This window comes from Hypanus sabinus, chromosome 15 (assembly GCF_030144855.1).
Source record: "Hypanus sabinus isolate sHypSab1 chromosome 15, sHypSab1.hap1, whole genome shotgun sequence".
NCBI lineage: Eukaryota > Metazoa > Chordata > Chondrichthyes > Myliobatiformes > Dasyatidae > Hypanus > Hypanus sabinus.
The window spans coordinates 51,773,096-51,795,606 of record NC_082720.1 but is presented as its reverse complement, the minus strand read 5'-3'; the positions used below and the strand labels follow the sequence as shown (position 1 = coordinate 51,795,606).

The following is a 22,511-nucleotide window of genomic DNA, read 5'->3' as shown; positions in this document are numbered from 1 at the left end:
CTATCCCTACCCCAGTGCAAGGTCCTTAAACTAGAAATGGAATCCATCAGCACCTTATATGCAAAACCGAGATAAAGATAAACTTCATTTGTCACATGTACATAAAAACATTGAAGTATACAGTAAAATGCATTGTTTTGCATCAACGACCAACACAGTCCGAAGATTGTGGCGGGGCAGTAGACAAGTGTTGCCATGCTTCCGATACCAATATAGCATTCCCACAACGTACTAACCCTTACCATACATCTTTGGAATATGAGCAGACAGAGGAAACCCACACAGTCACGGGAAAAATGTAATAACTCCTTACAGTGGGAATCAAACCCCGATCGGTGATCGCTTGCATTGTAAGGCGTTTGCACTTGACCACTACGCTACCATGCCACCCTCCGATATACAAACAACTTTACAAACTGGAAATTACTCCAGCGCTTCCATGCAAGGTCCACTTCCCGGAGTCACTCATACACTAATAACAACACCAGCAATGCAAGGCATTTCCTCCCCTATCAGCACAATATAGAGATTGTGAGTAGAACTTTCAACACTCAAACACTCAAGAGTTAGCTAGAAACATATTGTCTTGAAATCAGCAATAAGATGCCGTGACATTGGTGCCTTGCATATAGCAGCTAGCAATCTTAGTTTTCTATGTAAATAATTTACATCAGAGCTGCATGCTGCAATCACTGGCCACTTCATCATTTTATAATTTATTGTGGTGAGGTCATTCAGACACACACACACACACACACACACACACACACACACACATTCCCATGTTCTCCCTTCCAGCATTATCCCTATCTCCAAAGTACATTTTTTAGAGCTCCTTGGAAGGTTTAATATGCTTCCCAATGCTCAGTGAAGCAACAAGGTGGCAATTGTGGGGTTTATATGTAATTCTCAACAGGGCTCTCATGAGATGGCTCTCATTTTCATTCGCAGGACTACATTCAAACTGACATGATGACTTGACTACTCATGGGCAAAGATTCAAACCTGATAGCAACAAAAATATTTCAAATCAAAGTAATAATATTCTCAACGTTACTTAATGTATAGTGTAAGTATTTTTTTGTGTTTTGTGAATACATCACCATCTACATCGTATGGTGTGCTTCAACTACAAGAGCAGGTTCATTACCTGTCAAATTCTCCAAATGATATTAATCAGTGAAATAACTATTTAAACACCTCTACCAAATTCCTGTTGGATGGAATATTCTCCAAAATGGTATCATCTCAGCTAAAAATTTGGAAGAGGACTTTTGGACATTCACACTAGCATTCCTTACCTGGATAAATAAATGAAAAACAAGAGAAAATATGCAAATATTGGAAATCTGAGCAACACACACAAAATGCTGGAAGAGCTCAACGTTCCAGACAGCATCTATGGAAAAGAATACAGTCAACATCTCACGCAAAGCATCTTGGCCCAAAACCTCAACTGTACTCTTTTCCAGAGATGCTGCCTGGCCTGCTGAGCTCCTCCACATTTTGTGTGTGTTGCTTAAATAAATCAAAAGTTATTGAAACTCCATACACCACGTCTATTATCAGATCAACTCTATCAGTTATACACCATTTAGAAATCTCCATCTGTATATAGTTACCGAAGTTAATTTGAGGTTTAAGCTGAGTTTAGTTGCTTGAGTGATCTAAGTTATTTGTCTGAGACAATATACCTCATAAACTGTATAAACACTGCTTTGCTTAAAACATGTAACATTTATTCTTCAAAAATACTGGATATTAAAAGGAACTTACTGATGACTGCTTATGCATGAGTATGTAGAGTCCTTGTTTAAATTGTGGACTTCATCTTTGCATGCAAAGATCTTAAATGTTGTTACATTATTGTTGTCAAGGAAACTGTATGAATTGAGATTTCAGCCAGAGGGGTGCCAGGGAATACTTGCCAACATATGTTGGCTACTCACAGCAGCTATATTGTACCAGGCTGCAGCATTATCCAGATAAATCCAAAACTCCAGCTAGAGGTGCAGTCTCAACACTCACATGGGATCTCATACATGTTGATATATAGTGAGAGGTGGGAATTACAGCTCTGCAGCCCTTCTTCACCTCTTGCCTTCAACTAAATTCCTACCTGTCAGAGAAACAATAGTTTTATGTGGCAATTTTTAATAGATGGGTAAATATAATCAAAATTGAACTCCTTCGAGTGATCAAGTGACATTTTACAGTAGCTAGAAAACACTTTTATCTAAGTTGAAAACAAGGTGATATGAACACATATTGACTAACTCATTCACAGATAATGAAGTGTAACGCTTCTTCACACACATTCATGGACATCTCCCCTTTAGCAATTAGAAATCTCAGAATTGAAACTAAGATTGGTATTTTTCTTACATTTTTACAGAATTCAGGTATAATCAAATGGCAAATACGTAGTTTTTGGAGACAGAACTATCCTCACATTTTTCCATGATATCCATCTTGAGGAAAGTTTATTAGAGCACATCTTCCATCTGAGTACATGTGTTTTATTTAGACTTAACTGCTTTTCTTTTTAAAGCTCACAGATAGCAGCTTTGGTGTTGGCCTAACCCAGTAGTAACATCTTCTGTAATACCGTGTTACCGACTTCCCCCGTTCTGCATGGGTCGATTTTTATGGAGTTCAACAGAGATTTCCCAACTCTCATGCTGAGATATGTAAGCCCCTGCTAGGTTTAAACTGGTCCATAAAGGGACCAGGAAAAATAGTAAATAGACTATTTTGTTCTACTTAATCTGGTTGGTTTAAATATATGTAATTGCTTTAATTGTATGCGGCTGATTTTTAGTGCTATAATTTATTTCAATATTGGTTTTAAAGGCATCAAAGGTTATGGTGAGAAGGCGGAGGAATGGGACTAAAGGGGAGATTGGATCAGCTCATGATGAAATGGCAGAGCAGACTCGATGGGCTGAATGGCTGACTTCTGGTCCTTTGTCTCACAGTCTTATGGTCTTAATTTTTAAAACTGCCTAGATATTTTTGAATGCTTGTGAACCTCAAAAATATGAACAAATTTTTAGTGAGTTTTTATAGTGTGCGAGCCATGACGGTTATCAAAACAATTCTGTGAGTGCAGCCATTAGCACTGGCAGAGGCCTTCAGCTAATCTATACTGTGTTCTGCTGAGCAGCACTGTTGAGCTAGTGTACTTAGTAAGAGGCATTTTGGTCCAAGGGAAAGCAACCAGCATTGTTAGAATCAATCCGCCCAATGCCCAGCATACTGAAATTGGACCAACTCACCTGCAAGTTACCATCAAACCATATGTAAAGAATATACAACCGACAGTTGTTCATTGCAAGAGACCACGAAAAGTAACAGGGAGGTTAATTAGCCACTGATAAATCTCCAAAACCACAGTGGCATTTCTCAAACTACACGCTCAACCACTGCCGAGACCTGGATGTTAAAATATACAATGCATGAGCTATAAGCTATAAAGTCACCACACTTCCAATAATTTACAAGATGATCAAGGCACAAAGAAGGCTGGGACTCTAAAACTCCTTTTGGTTTTCTTACACATTTGTGCACAACCACATAGTTTTACCCCAGCATAACCAAATAGATACGATGAACTAGGGAGACAGCCAGTTGGAACAATGTATTTTGCAGTAGCCAGATAACCACATTTTTTTCTCCTTCAAACTCACGGGAAGGTCGTCATCACTGTGGCCAATACCAAGTCATGGCTTTGTGTATTAATAGAACTTCCCTGAAAGAATTGGATAAGGAGTAAGCTTTTTACTTACATCACAGTTGATCTCCTTGCCTCATGCGAATTATCTGATAGCTTCATTAAAGAGAAGCTTCAATTGTTGTGTCATTCTTCACTATATTACTTGCATGAAGGAGAAGAAATGCCACCTCTGGTGATAAAAACATGCAGTGTTGTAGTGGATTACTTTACCAGTGCCAATGATTTTAAAGAATTTGGCGGAAGATTTAATTTGTGTAAGTGTATGTGCCAAGATAGACTTCCTCTTTAAAAGTACTACGCCAGTTTGGTATAATTTAAATAAGCTGAAAGGTTGCTTCCAAATATAATGAGACATCTGTTAACATCTAACCCATGCTTCCTTCTTTTTCTCTGCAGCAGAATTTTAGAATGGTTTAACATTGTGATTTCTCCTATTACATGCCATCCCTGGGTTACATGCACATGTATTATGGATAGTCCATATGCACAAACGAGCTCCCCTGATATTATTAAATTCAAATATCCAACATATGGATATACATTCATTCCTATTCTCTTCAATTTTACTAAATATTCTTATCAGTTTTGTGTGCTGTTAATGCAATTCATCAGCTTTAATTATCATCCAACCGTACATGTATATAACCTTCCTCTGGGACCAAGGTGCAAAAATATTATCAACAGGACACAGCCCATAGCACAAATAGCACATATGGCTGTGATTTCAGAAAAATATATAGTCACAAAGAGAATAAAATATATAGCCTATATAGAGTTGCCTTGGTCCAGCTTGTTCTGCCATCAAACAAACACTAGAGGACAGCACCTACAAGATGGGCCAGCCCCCACCCCAGCACAAAAGCCAACGGTACACAGCCAGCTCAGGCATCTGGCGTCTCCTTTACAACAGGTAACTCCAAGGTAAGACGGCCTTGTCTGCACAACAACTGAGGCAACACCGTTGGTCTCCACCAACAAATCAGTGAACTGGATTTGCAGTGTCCAACGGGGTCCTGCAATCACAATGAAAATGCCCAAGGCAATCACTCACACCTTTTATTGGACCGCGCACCTTCTCAGCAACAATGGTGCATAAGTCCAAGTAACAGTACAACAACGGTACATTGCTGTTGAACAACTCTCTGATGGGATAGTCCTGCAGTACTTGATGCTATCCTAAAAGGGAGGCACAGGACGAACAAATGCACCCTAGAATGGACCTGGATCTGCTGCATAGGAGTGCACAGCCATCTTACAATTCTGTGGAGGTCTGGTTACCATATTGTGTGTTTTTCCTTGTGTATATGCTGACTTACAGATAAAATCAACCTATAAGCATCTATAATACACAAAATCCATACATAACCAATAGATGGCCTGGGCTCAGTTTGCTGAAATATTGTTGAGAGAAACTTCAGTAGTAATATTGTAAAACATTTTGCCACATCTATTGACGAAAACAATTTCCTTAAGACACTAAACAATTGTAAATTTGCTCCATCTAGCACTTAAGCAGTAAACATAATTTGCTTCTAGGTGGTCCTCCGAAAAAGAACACAGAGCAGAATTATATAGAAAAAATCATAGATATGAAGGAATTAGGGATTGAGACACAAGCCATAGGGAAGGTAAGAGGTTTTAAAGCTGTTTACAAGGATAGACTTTCAAAGAGATTTTCAGAAGACTGGATGCAACAACTTAAAATTCAGTCTCCAGGTGTAAAGTGAAAGAACAATGAAAAAGCAATAACATAGGGTAAGAACAAAAGAAAGCTGGGATGTAAAAATGGCAAAGATAAATCCCCATGAGAACGAAGACAGCCTATACAAGTTTCTGCACTGACAGAGGCATCAACCAATCAATTTGCTGGGCTGGAGAGTAAAACAGAAATTGACATGTATGAGGCTATAGTAAGGCTGAAACCAGGTTCTTCAGAGATCTGAATGCAACTTAGGTTGTTAATATGGAGCACAAAAGTTGCAAAGAGTTCCAATAAAGGGAGAAACTAAGAATTTCACATCATAGAAAATTATCTTCAATGCAAGTAATCTTTTTTACCAATGTAGAACTAGCTATTTGGCTCAATTATGCATCACTAAATTCAACTGATTAGTCAGATAGTGTGACTGATGGTGGCAAAACCAAAGGCTGATAGGTGCCAATAATAGCAAAGAATTTTTTTTAAAAATAGCATGGACTTTTAAAAGATGAGTCAGTGAAAGCAGATTTCAAAGGCTTGAGTACCCAACCTAGAGTTTAACAAATAAACTGAGATTGACAAGATCAGATGGTCTGCAATTAAGAAATTAGACTGGAAGTTGACTTGAGAGAGTAAGTAAAGTTGCAGATTCGATGAAATTGAGCACCTTGGTTGTGGAATCAGTTCAGTGTTGAGATGAGTGAAGTATTGTTCAGTGGAAGCAGCAAAGTGCAAGACATTAAAAATTATTAAAACTTACAAAATAAATAAATATTGCAAAAGACAAATAACAAAGCAGAATTCATGGTTTCATGACCATTCAAGTATCAGATGGTGGAGGGGAAGAAGCTGTTCCTAAAACATTGAGAGGGCATATCCAGAATAGTGAGGGTCTTTAATGATGAATGCTGCCTTCTTGAACACCATCTTTAGAAAATATCCTCCAGACTGTGATGCAACCAGTCACAATGCTCTCCATCCTATATCTGTAGAAATTTGCAAGAGGCTTTGTAAACATACTAAATCTCCTCAAATGCCTAATGAAGCAGAGCTGCTGACATGCCTTCTTCATGCTGGCATCAATGTGTTGGGCCCAGGACAGATCCTCTAAAATGTTAACATTCAGGAATTTGAAGCTGCTCACCATTTCCACCACTGACCTGAAAATGAAGACTAGTGCGTGTTCATTCTTTCCTTAAATCCACAATCAATTATTTGGTCTTACTGATGTTGAGTACAAGGATGTTGTTGTGACATGGCACAACCAGCTGATCTACCTTACTCCTGCAGATCTCCTCGTCGCCACCCGAGATTCTGCCAACAACAGTGGCGTCGTTGGCAAATGTATGAATAGCGTTTTGAGCTGTGCTTAGCCACACAGTTAAGACTGTAGAGAGAGCAGAGCAGTGGACTAAGCATGCATCCTTGAGGTGTGACTAGGTAGATTGCCAGTGAGGGGATCTTATCACCGTACTGACTATGTCTCCCGATGCAAAAGGAGGTACAAAGGCCTCATCATGGCCTGCTTGATCTTTTACTCTACTCACATGCTCTCTTAGCCACTGTTTCAACATGCATTGCCGTATTCAATTAATTATGCCTAGGAACATAAGAATACGAAAAGTAAGAATAAGCCTTTTGGACTTTCAAGTTATTGAACAGCATTTTCACTAACTTGGAAAACAACAAAACAACAGCACATGGGTCTCATGCACACGATATTACAGATTGTGGTTTATTGTAATCCTGCTCCTGCAGCTGATGGACACTGCTATAAGCTGCAGATACTCTGAATGTATCACATTGAGCATGATAGTAGTGTCACACAGCACAAAAGAGTTTGTGAAGACAGCACTCTGCCTATATAAGTATTGAACAGAAATTACTCCCACCGGTGTCCAGGATCAAAATCAGCGAGCTGGTGAGGATGAGGTTTTTTGTTCACTCCTCATTCTAGTTATCTCATTGTCAACCACAGACACATCTGGCAGATATGGTTTTCAGCTGAGCCAGTGAAGGCTATTGAAGTACCCTACCTACAACAGATTTTGTAATGGCGTTACACTCAATGACTCTTTCATATGCCATCTGGCATGGCAGAGTAAAGATTCAGCGATTTAAGTAGAGTAGATGGCAATTATTCTTTGCCAATATTTGATTTAACATGATATAACATCGATAAAAGTTTGAGGACACCTAAGGCCATTCCATCTCATTTGTATACTATAGTGCTGCAATCTCTATTTGGCTGTGTCCTGGTGGGACAAGATACACCCAAGGCTGTAATGAAGGAATCAGTAGTTCCCTGCATGTTATGATTATTTGAATAAAACTATCATTGCCTTAACTTTGGGCCAGCTCTATCAACTTAAACACTAGTTACATGAGCTGGACTTTGGAATGGTGACCTGCCCAAGTACATCTGAATCATGTCCTTAGATAAAAGCTAAATTGTCCATCTGTTTTTTTTATTCATATTATACTTCAAGATAACAGTTTTAATGCAACTGAATAGTATAGAAGACCATCCTAAGAAAGAACAATCATCTATGGTTGTGCAGATACATAAAGACCAAAGTAGGTAGAGACAATAGATTTCCTTCCCTTAAGGACATCATCTGTTTTAATAGCCAGCTATCAACTTTGTGGTCAGCAATAACAAGTATGTGAAGAGCAAGAGGATAAGACGTGAGAGAATAGGACCAATCAAGTGTGACAGTTGAAAAGTGTGTATGGAACAAGAGGAGATGGCAGAGGTATTTAATGAATACTTTGCTTCAGTATTAACTACGGAAAAGGATCTTGACAATTGTACGGATGACTTACAGCAGATTGATAGACATTAAGAAAGAGGATGTGCTGGAGTTTTTGGAAAGCATTAAGTTAGAAAAGTCTCTGGGACTGGATGAGATGTACCCCAGGCTACTGTGGGAGGCAAGAGAGGAGATTGCTGAGCCTCTAGCAATGATCTTTACATCATCAATGAGGACGGGAGAGATTCCAGTGGATTGGAGGGTTGCGGATGTTGTTCCCTTACTCAAGAAAGGGTGTAGAGATAGACCAGGAAATTATAGACCAGTAAGTCTTACTTCAGTGGTTGGCAAATTGATGGAGAAGTTCCTGAGAGGCAAGATTTATGAACATTTGAAGAGGCATAATATGATTAGAGACAGTCAGCATGGCTTTGTCAAAGGCAGGTCGTGCCTTACGAGCCCGATTGAATTTTTTGAGGGTATGACTAAACACATTGATGAAGGAAGAGCAGTAGATGTAGTGTATATGGATTTTAGCAAGGCATTTGATAAGGTACCCCATGCAAGGCTTATTGAGAAAGTAAGGAGGCATGGGATCCAAGGGGACATCGCTTTGTGGATCCAGAACTGGTTTGCTCACAGAAGGCAAAGAATGGTTGTAGATGGGTCATATTCTGCATGGAGGTCGGTCATCAGTGGTGTGCCTCAGGGATCTGTTCTGGGACCCTTACTCCTCATGATTTTTATAAATGACCTGGATGAGGAATTGGAGGGATGGGTTAGTAAATTTGCTGATGACACAAAGGTTGAGGGTGTTGTGGATAGTGTGGAGGGCTGTCAGAGGTTACAGTGGGACATCGACAGGATGCAAAACTGGGCTGAGAAGTAGCGGGTGGAGTTCAACCCAGATAAATGTGAGGTGGTTCATTTTGGTACGTCAAATATGATGGCAGAATATAGTATTAACGGTAAGACTCTTGGCAGTGTGGAGGATCACAGGGATCTTGGGGTCCGAGTCCATTGGACACTCAAAGCAGCTGCACAGGTTGACACTGTGGTAAAGAAAGCATACAGTGCATTGACCTTCATCAATCATGGGATTGAGCTTAATATCCAAGGCATAATGTGGCAGCTATATAGGACCCTGGTCAGACCTACTTGGAGTACTGTGCTCAGTTCTGGTCACCTCACTACAGGACGGATGTGGAAAGTATAGAAAGGATGCAGAGGAAACTTACAAGAATGTTGCCTGGATTGGGGAGCATCCCTTATTAGAATAGGTTGAGTGAACTCGGCCTTTACTCCTTACAGCATCGAAGGATGAGAGATGACCTGATAGAGGTGTATAAGATGATGAGACGCATTGATCGTGTGGATAGTCAGAGGCTTTTTCCCAGGGCTGAAATGGCTAACATGAGAGGACACAGTTTTAAGGTGCTTGGAAGCAGGTACAGAGAAGATGTCAGGTAAGTTTTTTACACAGAGCGTGGTGAGTGCGTGAAATGGGCTGCCGGCAATGGTGGTGGAGGCGGATACAATAATGACTTTTAAGAGACTTTTGGATAGGTACATGGAGCTTAGAAAAATAGAGGGCCATGGGTAACCCTAGATAATTTCTAAAGTAAGTACATGTTTTGCACAGCATTGTGGGCCGAAGGGCCTGTATTGTGCTGTAGGCTTTCCATGTTTCTATAACAAGAAAATATTTTGTTTTTAGCATTCTAGATTATTTAACCATTTAAATTTACTGACACTAAGTTCCCCATAACCAATAGCAATATGTAAATTTGTGCCTCAAGATCGATTTCCAAGATTCTAGTTAACGTATCCAAACATTTAACAATTATCTCCTTTTCCAATAAGTTATTGATATCCAGTTCTCCAAAAAGTTCCTCTTAAGATGGTACATAAGCAATCTGAAGAAGTAGGAATGGCTTTAGAAAGCATCAAATTGTAGGATTTACTGAGTTGATTTATGGTCAAACTTAATTCATTCCCTCCATTAACAACAACATCCCCACTAACCAAAAGCGGAAAAAGAAATGTTGAGATGTAAAAGAAAAAGAAAAAGTGGAAAAGAGGAAAAAGAAACAAAACTTGATGAACACTGAGTTTGCTGCTTATGTAGGTCAGACACAATTGCATAATTAAATAAAGGTAACTGCAGGTAACATAAATTCCTTCTGAAACTTCTCCCTAGCCCACTGAATTAATTAGTTTTACAGTCTTGCATAATATGTGTTGCACATTATGATAGTGGAATGAGAGAAAAAATACTTAGCTTTTGACTATTGTGAGGCCATAAAACAAAGGTTAGGAATAGAACAGAATCATTAACTCAATCTTTTTGACATTTCTTGTGCATCCATATGCCCAACATCTTGATTCATATTTCCAACTTTCATTTGGACCTGGGACTCACCAAGCAAAGTTGTAACCAAGATTCACATTAAACATATTTCCCTTTGCCTTGCTTTTTGCTAGTTTCATTTGTTTTCGGTCCTTCCATTGGCACAGGCAGACATATCTGACAACAATAAAGCTGAAGAAAAAGAAACTGCAGTTTACGAGCTAAAAGTAACATTTATTTTCACAGTTTATGTGACTTTCTATGTTCATGGTAACAATGGAAAATGTACTTTGAACTCCTAGGCAAGGAATGGAGAACCAATACAGTTATTGAAAACCAAATGAAACAAATGATTCAGATGAGAGAATCAAGTACAAGTTTGTCAACATACAAAGCAAGGTAACAGAGCGGGCTATGACTATGATGCAGAGAAGCTTTGGAGGGTTACCAAGAGGTTATATAATGTGGAAAAATGTGAAGTTTTCCACTTTGTTAGAAAAAATAGAAAGAATAAGATTGATTAATATTAATCAAGGGGTAGGAAGGTTAGTACAGGAAACACTGAGGTAAAAGGAACACAATGGTCTATTCTTGCTTCAATTTCCTATGCTTTTATATTCTTTTGTTCTTAGATAGTAATTTTATACTCGTCTCAGATCTTTTGTGTTCAGGTAACATTTGAACAACAATTTTTTTCAAAAGTGTTGTTTCCTCAGAATTTTTTTTTTGTTTTTGATAGATCACTGGAAGCTGAACACAAATATAATTTGATTACTTGCATCACATAGGAATTTGGAAAAACAATAAATTAACTTCCATTGAATATAATGTGTTTAATTGCATAATGGTGCTGAAGCTTTACAATAGTTCAATGGAGCTAAAAATGCTTTATTGATGATTTTCATTTGCACTCAGTGTTTGAGGCTTCTCACTTAAGTGTCCAACAATAATCAGCAAGCACTGATGGATTCAGTTGCGCTGATACCATTTCTCCATGACAACAATGTCATGGTGAATCCTTTCATGGTGCTCATCACTGTCAGCATCAAGATTTGCAGAGAGAGTCTAAATGGGAATGCAGAAAATGAATCTTTAGTGACATGTTGCACTTCAAGCTTTTGTATGCTTGAAGCAATTTGTCAGCCAGCTGCACATAGTTTGGTGCTCGTATTTGCCATAAAATTTTCAACAACATTTTTGAATGCCTTCCATGTGATTTTCTCCAGTCCCACTAGAAGTTTTTTCCAATTATATGTCATTGATGACCTGTTTGATTAGTGGACCAACAAAAATACCTTCCTTAATCTTGGAATCGGTTATTCTAACTTGAATTATGAATTGAAATAGCAGATATTTTGGTGATTTCAAAAATTGTTGCATAATAGGGAGATTTCATGGTGATTTTCATGATCAGTAGCTCAAAATCTATGATACATCAAAAAGCATTCAGGAAGTAAAATACTTGTTGTCCAGTTTAATTATTATTTATTCCCTTGACGCAAGGGAAAGGACTCTCTGATTTTGAGATAAGTGAATAAAAATCACGTCTACAATGCTGATTTACTGGAAGTGCTGCAGTTAAGGTGGGGATTTAAACCAAAATCTCTCTGTTCTCTCCAAGAGGTCAACAACCTATTTCAAAAATAAAAAATGCAATGAAATTATTCCTCTGGTCTTGGCAAATGCGGTCCCCGCAACCAACATTAGTAAATCTCATTGACTTGGCATAAAGTTTTAGGGGACATGGTGAGTTTATGAAAGTTGTTTCATTAATGGAACCTTTTATTGTCTCACTGTCCCATAGCGCACCTATAAAATAAAGGGGTGAGAGCAATATAATTTCAAATATCAGTCAATGTTACGTGAACCGGCCTATGAAAGAAAGCATGGTTGGCATCATTAATTGTGACTTAATTCCCACTGCTATCTATAAGCAGTTTGTTTGTTTTCCCTATGCGTGGATTTCCTCTGGGTGCTCTGGTTTCCTCACAGAATCCAAAGACATGCGGTTAGGGTTAGTGAGTTGTTGGGCACGCTATATTGGCATCAGAATTGTATTAACACTTGCAGGCAGATCAGCACAATCCTCTCTGATTCAACTTGTTGCAAATGATGATGAAACTTTCTCTGTAAGTTTCAATGTACATGTGACAAAAAAGGTGATCTTACATATTCTTTCCTCCCATTTTTTACATCTCAGTTCTATATATCTAATCTGTGAGCTTAAATCAATATATTAGAATATAGAAAATAATTTACTGAACATCAAAAATACTTATAGAAAATTTATAACCAAATAATGCTATGTAAAATAATGCTATAAATCATGGGGTTTTCCTTATTGATGACTGGATAATGCAATTTCAAACCTTATTTACTTGAAGACAGTAATATGAATGATTATGTTGTACCTATCTGCATAATCTTGCAGGGTGTTCTTTGATGTTTATAGTGTTTATATTAAGGTTGCGGGAAGAAGGCAGGATAATGGGGATGAGAGGGTTAATAATCAGCCATGATGGAATGGTAGAACAGATTTGATGTACTTAATGGCCTAATTCTGCTCCTATGCCTTATATTTTACAACTAAAGAACTGAATGATCATTCTAACATTTAAGTTTGTGGTTAAAAGGATGACTGAATAAATTCCAGGTTTTATGTAACTATTAACTTGACATTTGCAGAGCAAATGGTAACATACCATATTTTAGACTTTAATAATTTAGAGGCTCTTGATTCCATTTTGTCAATTAAAGATTATTATGTGGCTACTGATAATAATCAAACACCTCTAACAACCTATTATGGTCACATTTAATCATATAATTAACCAAAAGGAGAAAATAAAAAATACTGGAGATGCCTCTTGAACAACATTTTCTCAGATCATTGCCAATAAAATGTTGCATTTACTAGGGAGATCCAAATTTCCACCCGGTCCCCTACAAATTTTACCATGCCTCTTCTCAGGTCAAGGTTCTCATATTTCCTCTTCAGGCCCATCAATTTGATGCCTGCTCCAACAACAATCGCATTCCTTCACTATTTCCCTATAACCTATTCTCTCACAAGGCTACCAGCTCCTTCCTGATTCTCCCGCCAACCACTTACAGGTTTAGTTATCATAGCCAATTAGCCTAGAAACCAGCACATCCTAGGAATATGACAGCATCCAGGGGAAATCTACGTGGTCACAAGAAGAGCTCCGTACAGTCAGCACCAGAGTGGAGGACAGAACCCAGGCTGCTGGAGCTATGTGGAGGAGTGCTCCTTGCTCAGCCACTGGGCCACCTGAAATTGCATTAGCTAAGCTCAAAATGGAAACAGAAAAGAACATTTCAGTTTTGCATTGGTGTTTTCATGTCAGAGTAATGAATTAGACCCATCCTTCACATGATTAGACAGATAGGCCTCTTGGACCTTGGTTGAGAGGTTACAAAGATTTCCTGACCTCTTACAGTCTACGAAATTGCTAAATAAAAGAATGGTTATGGAATGACACACAAATTCCTGCAGGAATTCAGTAAGTGAAAAAAGCATCTCTTGAGGGAAATGGACAGTGTAGATTTTGGTTTGAGACTCTTCTTCAGGGCTGGAAAGAAGGAGGGGAGAAAGTCAGTGTAAAGAGTGGGGGATGATGTGGCAAGAGAGCTGGAAGGTGAGAGGTGAATCCAGGAGAGAGGAGAAGATAGGCAGGTCATACACCACTCCATGGTCTCCATTCCCTGCTATAGTGGGAGAGTGAAGAGGAAATTCTGTCACATGGCCACTTTGGATCTAGTGTGCACAGACCATGAGAACTCAGCAATTACTCAGTGGGCTGGGCCAAAACTTGTTGCTAACAAAATTTACTCTTCAGACTTCTTTAGCTGTTCCTGTTTTGAATGACAAGAATTTGTAAAGCCCTGAGGGAATTATTTCTATGAGCTGACAGTAAATAAAAGATGTTATGTTTGAGTTATAATCAAAGGTGTAAAAATGAAGAAAAAGTATAAATAAATTATTTTTAGTATAAGCAGTTATCAAACTAATAAACATGGTGTACATGGTGTATTTTTTTCTTGAATAAAGTCCCAATCCAGATTATTTATGCCACTACTATATTAATAAATCACGATGTAGAAAAACATCAGTACAGTACTTTGTATTACAGTAAGAGCACAATATGCAAAAGGTCAGGATGAAATACATCTGAAGTTCATGACTAAATATGCATTAAAATATTTTTATATAGTTTATTATAATGTGGAAAAATAGAACTGTGATATACATTACCCAAGACCCTTTTACTTGTTCGATACTAGTAGAGAGAAACATCAAGTAGGCCATTGCAGAAAGGAACATCTAACTGTTCCAAAGCATTTATTTGGGCAAAAAAATGCAAGGATAATCCATTACACATAAAAAATAACATCATAGAACCCTAAATTGCACTGAAAGGCAAAATAATAGTATTTCATTCCCATACAGTGGTCTCCCATATATCATAAAAACACTGTTCATCATGACTGGCATGGAAGGCAAACATAGGCTTTAGTCTTCCCAGTGTCAAAAAAAAGATCTCCTTTCTTCCTTGTGATCCCACCAGTAAATTCATCAAATCTAAATTCAATTCATCAGGGCAGACCACAGCTTTTTCTTAATCCACCATTTTCCTCTTCTAATGAGGGAACACAATTATTTCAACAAACATGAGGAAACCTGAAGATGCTGGAAATCCAAAGCAACACACACAAAATGCTAGAGGAGCTCAGCAGGCCAGGCAGCATCAGTGCAAAAGAGTAAACAGTTGACACTTTGGGTCGAGACCCTACATCAGGTTCCTGACAAAAGATCTTGGCCTGAAACGTCGACTGTTTACTGTTTTCCATGGATGCTGCCTGGCCTGCTGAGTTCCTCTGGCATTTTATGTCCATCTCTAAAGATAAATGCTGACTTAGAAGAATCAGAAAACAACTGCTCCCTTAATTTTGCATAGCATTGTAAATTGAGCTGCATCATTAAATTGTAGATGTATCACCTACTGTTACAACAGGTCAACAGCAGATACCATATTAGTGGCTCGTCACTGAACCCTAGAACATCTGAACAGTGAAGACGCATACATTAGGATACTCTTCATTGACTACAGTTCGGCATTTAATACTATCAACCCCTTAGAACTAATCAGCAAGTTGCAAATCTTAGGCCTGAATACCTCCTTGTCCTATTGAATCCTCAATTTCCTCAATTCAGATTGGTAACAACATCTTGTCCACAATCACCATTAGCACAGGTGCACCATAAGGGTGTGTGTTTAGTCTTGGTCTACTTGCTTTACAATACAGTTCCAATACCATATTTAAGTTTACTGATGACACCACTGCTGGTGGCCAAATCAAAGCTGGTGACAAATCAGCATATAGGAGGGAGATTGAAAATCTGGTTGAAGGGTGCCACAAAGACAACCCCTCACTCAACGTCAGCACATTTACAAGGAGCGCTGCCACAAGAAAGCAGCATCCACTGTCAAGGGCTCCCATCCAGATCATGCTCTCTCCTCCGTGTTGCCATCTGGAAGGAGGTACAGGAGCTTCAGGTCCACATCACCAGGTTCAGGATCAGTTATTACCCTTCAACCACTGGACTCATGAATAAGAGTGGAAACCTTCACTGAATTCAACACTGAACTGATTCCACAATGTAAGAGCTCGCATTCAAGCACTCTACAACTTATTTTATCATTATTTATTAAGTTATTTATTTATTTATTATTTGATTTCTTTTTGTGTTTGCACAGTCTGTCACCTTTTGAACATTGGTTGTTTGTCTGTCTTTGTTTTGGTGTAGTTTCTCCGTGATTCTATTGTGTTTCTTTTTCTCTGTTGTGAATGCCCACATGTTCCTTAAGGTTGTTATAGCCGGGGGTGGTAGTGGGGATAAGCTCCCACTAAATGATCCCAGTGGTGTGCATCTCAAATAGCTTCTGACAACCAAGTCTAGCTGCTGGCCTTCACATATAGCTTAGCTACTAAGCCTGGCAGAACCATTCCTACTGACAGGAGAAGGAGTAAAGGCACCCAAAAGCCAGTCACTTCAAGGAGAAGGGGCTCATCAGCTGTGGTTAGCAGCTCACCTAGAAGGAAAGCTCTGATCTCAACTCTCCACTACCCTGCACCTGTACTCACTCATGGGAAAGGATTGAGAAGTAATCTCTGAGGAAAAGTTCGGAGCTGGAGTCCTTAAGGGAGTTCTACATGGAGTTCAATGCTGACTGGCAATTCCTGCAATGCTGCTTTTACCAAAGTGAATCAGTCTCTGAGTTTCATCATCTTTGTGGAGAAGGGGAGCCTGTTCTCCATATCCTACTGCCCTGGCTTGCATATCATGTAGCCAGCTGGGGTGCAACATCCATGGTCGACCCTGACCATTGGAGAGTCTCTGTTGCCCACAAGGAATGAATCTCAGGGTAGTACAGTATATGATAACATATACATACATCAATAATAAATTTATTTTGACCTTTGAACTTCAATGACCTGCTGAGTTTCTTGCCTACTACCAGTTTGTCTCTTACTCTAGTTCCTTAATGTATAAAATAATGTTTTCATAATGAATAAATTGATATTTTGCTCAACTGGCATTTGCTTGGAAACCAACTCCTACAAATACCTATGTATGGAAAATGGATTAAACTCATTAATTGTGAATTCAGCTGTAAAGTAACAAGCAAAATAAAGTGACCAAGCAATGCTGAACTATTGTCTTATAGTGAGACAAAATGAGAGCAGGTCCAATTCTTAACATCAAAGTCGTTGGTAAATAGCTCCTCATAATTTAGTAAATACATCATATACATTAAACTAACTTAGATTCAGTTACTGTTTTCAATAACTATTATTAAACAATGTCTTCAGTAAGCAATTACTAAACATGCTATTATGCTTGGATCAACTCAATAAAGAATTTCAGAGGCAAACTATTCATCTGTAAATTGTAGAAATAAAACAGTTCCAGAGGAGGGGCCTGCCACTTGTGATTGGACAGCATTGTATGGCCATTTTGGAGCCATCTTACCTGCAGAAGTTTGCAGACAGGGGCCTGCTCCAGGTAAATGTGGTTTAGTGAACAGACAACAATGAACTTGAGTGGCTCACTGCTTAGCCACATTATGGAATATAGTATTAGATTGTCAACTGATGTGTACAGTTAATCCACAGGATTTAGTAATGACCGTGCTTTAGCCCTATAGATTGTACTGGATTGCTGCTCTAAAAACATATGTCCCTTCACGATGTACAATAGTTGGCAATGTGTTCGCCTAACTGATACATTTTCATTGATAAAATTAAAATGCACAATAACCCTTAAGTATATTGTGCCTCTTGCATGACAAAAAAAAATCCAAAGGTGTTTCACAGTACAGAATCATCAAATGAATTCAGATACTGGATATTAGGACAGATGAAGGGCAGCTATCAATTAGGTGGATTCCATTTAACAGACCTAAAGGAAGATAGAGAGATGGCAGGGCAATACGATTTAAGGAAAAGATCCCAGAGCTGAGTCTTGACAAATGTAGAAGCCAAAATTGGAGGAATGCAAATAGTTTGGAAAATTGTAAATAAGAGTAATTACAGAAACAAGGAGGACTAGCCCAAAGAATGATTTGAAGACGAAGATGAGAACATAGAAGATTATGTTCAGCTGAGACCCAATGTAGTCAAGGGGGCTGATAGTATACAAGTCTGCTAGGCATGGGTAGAAAGCTTTTAGATGATTCCTAGTATATAAAAAGCAGAAAGTGGAAAACAATCCGGGAATATGTCAGAATCGTCAGACCGTGAGCTGAATAAAAGTTGTTATAATTGAATTTGCAGAATTCTTACCCGTCCTCCTTAGAGTTTATTTCAGCTAAAACTTATCCCTTCATTACAAATTGCTCGAGGCTGTTGTTTTCATGACCTGCGCGATCTAAATAAATGGCGTTGCATTTCAACAATGTACTAATTACAGATATTAAAAATGAAGGAAATATTTTCAAGTGGCACTACCAGGCGTGCCAGGTTCTGTCGGACTGTGTGATTCAGCGGTGCCACAGCTGTTATATGATCATGTTTAGTCAGAAACCCATTAGAAGGAGCATTCTGTCCTTGAACAAGTCCATTCTTGACCGAAAGCACTCGGGTCTTGCCACCACCAATTTTCTCAGGATTTGACTTAAAATCACAACACTGAAAGTTGCAGTACCGCCTGGTGAAGCACTGTGAACAACGTTGATTTGTTTCTGCCTCGTGCGCCGTTTTTTTCACACTGCCACTGGTGGTAAAATCTCATACTGCAATAAAATATCACATTGTAATAAACTCAGTTTTCCCAGGGAACAGTAAGTTCCATAGGCACTCGCTAACACCGCATCGTCTCCCACAGAACTTGGCAGGAGAAAGATAGCTCGCTACTGCCTCTTGCGACCAGTTGGGGGTATTGACCGAACCGATTCCCAGCGCTTGAAGCCCAGAGGCGGAAGAGAAAACGTGGAAGAAGTAGAATTCATATTCGAAGGCAGAGGTTAGAAGTTCAAGTTTTACTGCCGGCTAGAAAATACCTGGCTGGTTATTAATGCACCTATTGGTCAGAATTGCAAATCATGAACTGGTTTATCATGGCCTCTCATTACAGTTGCCGCTGTACAACACTCACTCAGCACCCTCACTCTGAAGAGGCGAACTTCCCCCACTGAGGGGGCGTTGGGAACAGGCGCCTTTGGCTGGTTCTCTCGCTTTGATAACAGACCTTTCCCTGTAAATGCTTTCCTTCCTTCTCCTTTTTGGTTCTCCAAAACGTTCCCCGAGGAGTCAGCATGCATACGCTTTGTATACGGGTACAATCTCTACAAGCGCCATCAAATAAATAACTGCCATTCAAACACCTTCGATGTCCACGTGACATCGGTACCAACCCTGTTCATAACTAAATGTTATTGCAAAACTGTAACATATGTCTGGAGTTGCTGCCAATGCACGACAGTGAAGTTTGTGCTGACTCTCCCCTGCCAAAAGGATTTGTGTAGATAATCGGTGCAGTGAGGGATGTGGTAAACTACTCAGATTGTCTCCCGCGCAAAAAGGCCGATGTGTAACTGTTGGGGCTGGACTCAACGCAGGGTGTAGGTGAGCAGCGCTTGGAGAATGGATGTATTCGCGTTGGGTAGTGAATGTAGACAGAATATTTTCGATGACGAATGACAGGTGTAGGTGGAGAGCACGGGCTGGCAATGGACAGTGGGTGTGGTGGGAATGCGTTGGGGTAGCTGGTAGTAATTTGGGGGTAGTTGGCGGGTGTACCAAGAATGCTTTGGGGATGGACGATGGGATGGGCGGTCGGTGGAAGTAGACGAGTTGCATTGGCAATGGATGGAGAGCGTGCACAGACTATGTCAGGGATGGATGGAAGTTGTGAAGGGAATATGTCAGAGATGGAGAGAGGATATGTCCGGGACTGATGGAGGCTGTAGATAGAATATGTAAGGGATGGATAGAGGGTATGGAGAGAATTTGTCGCGGATGTACGGAGACGGTGAGCGGGATGTGTTGGTGATAGATGGTGTTAGGGATGGATAATGGGTGTGGACTCGATATTTTTATGTAAGTTGTAATCGGCTGTGTTGGCATGAAGAATATGTATTGGAGTCAGATGTAAGAAGGGTACTCACGGTAGAAGAGGTACTCGGTGTAGCTGCTCCATGCCCTATCATCAATTGTCTGGCAGCAGGCTGAGCCGGTGACCGACGAATTGCTGCCCAACAGAGTGAACCCTGCCTCGGCCAGCGTGTCGAATGCTCTTTCGAGTTGCCGGTAGCGAAGATAGAAGCGGGACGTGTACCTGTCCGGGGTCCGGTCCGGGTCCCTGCTTTCGTTCACATTATCTCCGAACACTTCCTTGAGGAGCCCGATGCGGCCACACACGAGGATTCGAGGTACCCGGCGGAAGAGCCGGGCGTCGCCTTGCATGCTGTCCCGCCCCAGAACGCAGGAGCCCCGGTAACCGAGGGTGATAAATCCTGCCCTGCGCTCGGCTGTCTGGCTCACACCCCGCGGAAGGTCACTGCCCTGGGACAGCTCGTCCTGATCGCTGTGCAATGGGTCTTCGAGGCCGGGACTCTGCCTCTCGTCCGGACTCAGCATCCGAACCAAATCGGGCAGTTGGAAGAACTCAGCCTCCCGTCTGAGACGCATCTTCTCCGGGAAGAGATCGGGCAGGACCACAGAGCGGTCACGCAGGTAATCCAGGATGTAGCGGAACAAGAAGCCGTCCCTGTCGATGAAGAAGCGTCCACGGTTGTCTCGGGCCAGTTCTGGACTGCCGGAGTTCCTCTTGTGGCCGAACATCTTGCCAAGCACTGAATTAGGGAGGCTAGTGAGGGTGGAGAGCCGAGTGAAGTACACCTGACCACCCACATTCAACTCCACCACTTCGGGCAGCGCCCCGCTGCTGTCCCGGGCTGGCACGGCTGTTGTCCTGCAGTTGGCATTTAACGCCATCGCCAACCGGCAGCCAGCGACTTCTGGCCGGCTGACCGAGCCCTGCGCTCTCCGCACCGGCCGAAGTGTCCAGGATCTCCCTCCCTCCTTCTCTCCCTCCCGGCACTGGCTCGGTGCGAGTCCCGGCTTCCCTTCTCACCGAAAGAGCGGGCGAGCGTATGTGCTAGGGCAAGTTGAGAGGTTCGGGTGACACAGACTGACCCGGTCCAAGCTGCTTTCTTGCGGGGGAGTTCGGAGCCTCCGCCGCCGCCGGGTTCGCTGCTCCAGCCTCTCAGTGTCACATCTCAGAGAAGCGGAGAGACAGAGAGAGAGAGGGAGAGAGAGAGAGATGGAAAGCTGCTGGGAAACGGCTCTTACATCATCTCCCCAAGATCACACACCGCCTCCTGTCGAGATTTACTTCTGCAACTTGTGGACTCCGGATGGTTCAGGTTCACGGGCGAATTGGAGAAACGTCTCTCTCTCTTTGCGGCTTCGGCTTCGCGCCAGTTGTCGCTGGCGCGCTGGCCACTTTCAGACTTGGACACTTTGGGAGACTCCGCCTGTCCGGCTTCCCCCACACCTCCCCGTCTCCATCTTACTCCGTTTCACGGAAACGTGCGCGGTTTCGCCGCCACCCGGTTGCCAGCCGCGACTCGATCTAAGTTGTCATTGAACCTTAGCCACGAGGAGACCGAGAGTACTAGATCCACAGGGTGAAGTGGTGAAACCGCGGTCTCGCCTTCGTTTCCTCGTGCTGGAGTGTCGAGGGATCAAATCCATTGAGACGTGAAGAAAAATTTTAGAATTATGGAACAAATAATTAGATACAGCTGGAATTGAGCGGGTAAGATGACCCAGCAATCCATAGAGGCGTGCACTCAATTCCCTAATAGCAGTCTACGCCAAGCGTTCAACGATTCAGAAATACGACATTGGAGATTTAGTTTCCAAATACGTAGTCCATTGTAACGCCTAGTAAAAGTTTAGCCCAGTAAAAGTGATCCCATTCATCATGCTGAGCCTCAATAGCCTCGCCAAAGGGTATTTGCTGCAATAAACTGGAACGATGCTGATATTGGTAACAAATAACAGAGAGTAAATACTGAAAGCTAGAAGTGCGCAATGGGATCCAAAAATCCTTCAAACAGCGCCTACCCACACTTGTAATCACGCTTGGTGGCTAAAAATAGCGCAATTAAATATGTAAAGAAAACGATATAGAGTTGGTTTATTTTCCTAGAGAAAAAAATCATGCCATAAACAAAAAGTCTAAACGTAAGTAATGATAGTATATAATTCAATTGCGTAAAATAATCCACAAAATTCAATTCCTTTCGAGTCCTGCATCTATTTCGTGTATTATGGCTGAAAATGTTGGTGTGCGAATACAGTACATAGTCTGTTTGTATCAGGAGAGAGCATCCCTGGTTCTGAATTTGTTACTTGAAAGGTCTAAATAACTGATAACTG

The 22,511-nt window shown here is 40.7% G+C and overlaps 1 protein-coding gene across 3 annotated transcripts in view; it reads right to left on the bottom strand.

The window, feature by feature from the left end:
• Positions 1 to 22,301, bottom strand: part of LOC132405525 (BTB/POZ domain-containing protein KCTD16-like) — a 268,938-nt gene extending 246,637 nt beyond the window's left edge. The window contains exon 1 of one of the 3 annotated variants that reach the window (XM_059990404.1): positions 20,231 to 22,301. In XM_059990404.1, coding sequence (XP_059846387.1) covers positions 20,231 to 21,059 — 829 coding nt within the window. In that variant the 5' untranslated portion in view covers positions 21,060 to 22,301. The remainder of the gene's footprint in view (positions 1 to 20,230) is intronic. The other 2 variants (XM_059990406.1, XM_059990405.1) reach the window with 2 other exon arrangements.
• Positions 22,302 to 22,511: the final 210 nt, after the last annotated feature.